The following is a 1,631-nucleotide window of genomic DNA, read 5'->3' on the forward strand; positions in this document are numbered from 1 at the left end:
CTGGTGAGCCCCCCCGCCCCATACTCGCAGTGGGGGGAGGGGGGAGCTGCTTTGGACTCTGGGGTGTGGGGGATGGGCGGGTCTGGGGTGGGGCAGCCCCTGGGATGGGGGAGGCCCTGGGTGAGTTTTGGGGGGTGATGTCTGCGCTGACCCCCCTCCTGTGTTGTTTGCAGGGTGGAATTCCAGAACAAGTTCTACGTGGGCGCCGGGTACAAGCTGAGCCCCTTTGCCTTCCCCCCCGACAGCTGGGAGTAGGGCCAGCTCGGCACCAGGTGCCCCCCGCCACCCTCACCTCAAGGGGATGGTGCCCCCTCCCGCCCTGTCCTGGGGCAGGGGGCTCCCTGTGGGTTTGCACCTTCTACCCTGGCTGCTGCCCCCCGCCCCCCTAAGCCTGGCGCTGTTTCCCCTCCCCTGCCCCTCCCCTCCCCTTTGGTCTGGTGCTGTCATCTGCTGCCTGCCGGAGCCTGGTGCTCCCTGCCTGGGCACAGATTACGTCTGTCCTGGCTTTTGTACGATTAAAGAGTGAAACTGTCCCGTCCCTGTCGGTGTGTGACGGGAACCCGCCGGGCCTCTGGTGGCGCTCACGGGGCCTGGCCAGCTGAGCTCCCGGCTCTGGAGCGTGAACCTACCCTGCCCTCTGCCCGGGCAGCTCTCCCCGCATGTCTCACTCGAGGGGCACCTTGCACAGCCCCTGCCGGAGTGGCGCTGCAGTTACCCTACACTAGCACCAGCTGGCGCTGTCTCCCCTTGCTAAACTGGGCCAGCACCCCTGGGTGTGGATCATGTGCCAGGCCAGCTGGGGCCAAGGCTCTGTTGGTTGCACCCTGGTCAGCACTGGCTGGGAGGGAGGGGGGTGATGAAGGCAGCTCCTGCCTGGGCGGGAGGGGGGGGCAGGATCTGACCAGCCATGTGCTCTGGGCACTGCCCTGCCCTGTGTCCTGGGCATGTGGCTCCCATTCCCAGGGGCAGTGCTCAGGGCTCCCCCCACACCAAAGGCTCGGGCAGGGAAGTTTAATGGCCACACGCTGGGGAGACTTGTGGGGCAGCTCATGGCCCAAAGTGAGAGCCTCGTGGCCTGGGGGGGCCGGCCCTGCAGCAGCGGAGAGGGAGGGAGCCATGCAGCCCTGCCCCCAGCAGCTGGCTACGATAGGAGGAGCCCAGCCTGGCCAGGGATACTGTGAGCCGGGCAGCCGGGGGGGCTTCTAGTGAGACTCTCAGGCTGGAGCCTGCCTCTGTCACGCTGCGGCTGGGGCTTGCCATGGGGCAGGCGTCTGAGTACTTGGGAAGGGGGGTGAGTCAGAGTGGGTCCTATGTGCCCCCAAGCAGCCGGGGGACAACCCCGCTACCCATCACTGCTGCCCGTAGTTGAGGGCAGGGGGGCTGGCGCCGTAGACGTTGAATGGGTGGAGGCTGGCGGGCAGCGGGTAAGGTGCCACCCGTGGCTTGGCCCCGACGTATACGCTGTGGTAGGAGAGGGGCTTGTACAGGGGGGCCCCCAGCTCTGTGGGGAGAGGGCGCCGCGGAGCCGAGCTGTCCTGGAAACTGCGGGCGCCCGCGAGTGGCACGAGCGGGGGGTGCTGGAGCTGGGCGGCCTCTCGCAGGAGGGTGGCGGGGAGCTGCCCCCGGACACG

At 68.2% G+C, this 1,631-nt stretch overlaps 1 protein-coding gene across 1 annotated transcript in view; it reads left to right on the forward strand.

Annotated features, from left to right (window-relative positions):
• Positions 1–532, forward strand: part of LOC113409175 (V-type proton ATPase 116 kDa subunit a-like) — an 841-nt gene extending 309 nt beyond the window's left edge. The window contains exon 2 of the mRNA XM_026662810.1: positions 174–532. Within this exon, the coding sequence (XP_026518595.1) occupies positions 174–255 (82 nt within the window). The 3' untranslated portion in view covers positions 256–532. The remainder of the gene's footprint in view (positions 1–173) is intronic.
• The last annotated feature ends 1,099 nt before the right edge of the window (positions 533–1,631 follow it).

Source organism: Terrapene carolina, unplaced genomic scaffold (assembly GCF_002925995.2).
Source record: "Terrapene carolina triunguis isolate 2854851 unplaced genomic scaffold, T_m_triunguis-2.0 Scaffold30481, whole genome shotgun sequence".
Lineage (NCBI taxonomy): Eukaryota > Metazoa > Chordata > Testudines > Emydidae > Terrapene > Terrapene triunguis.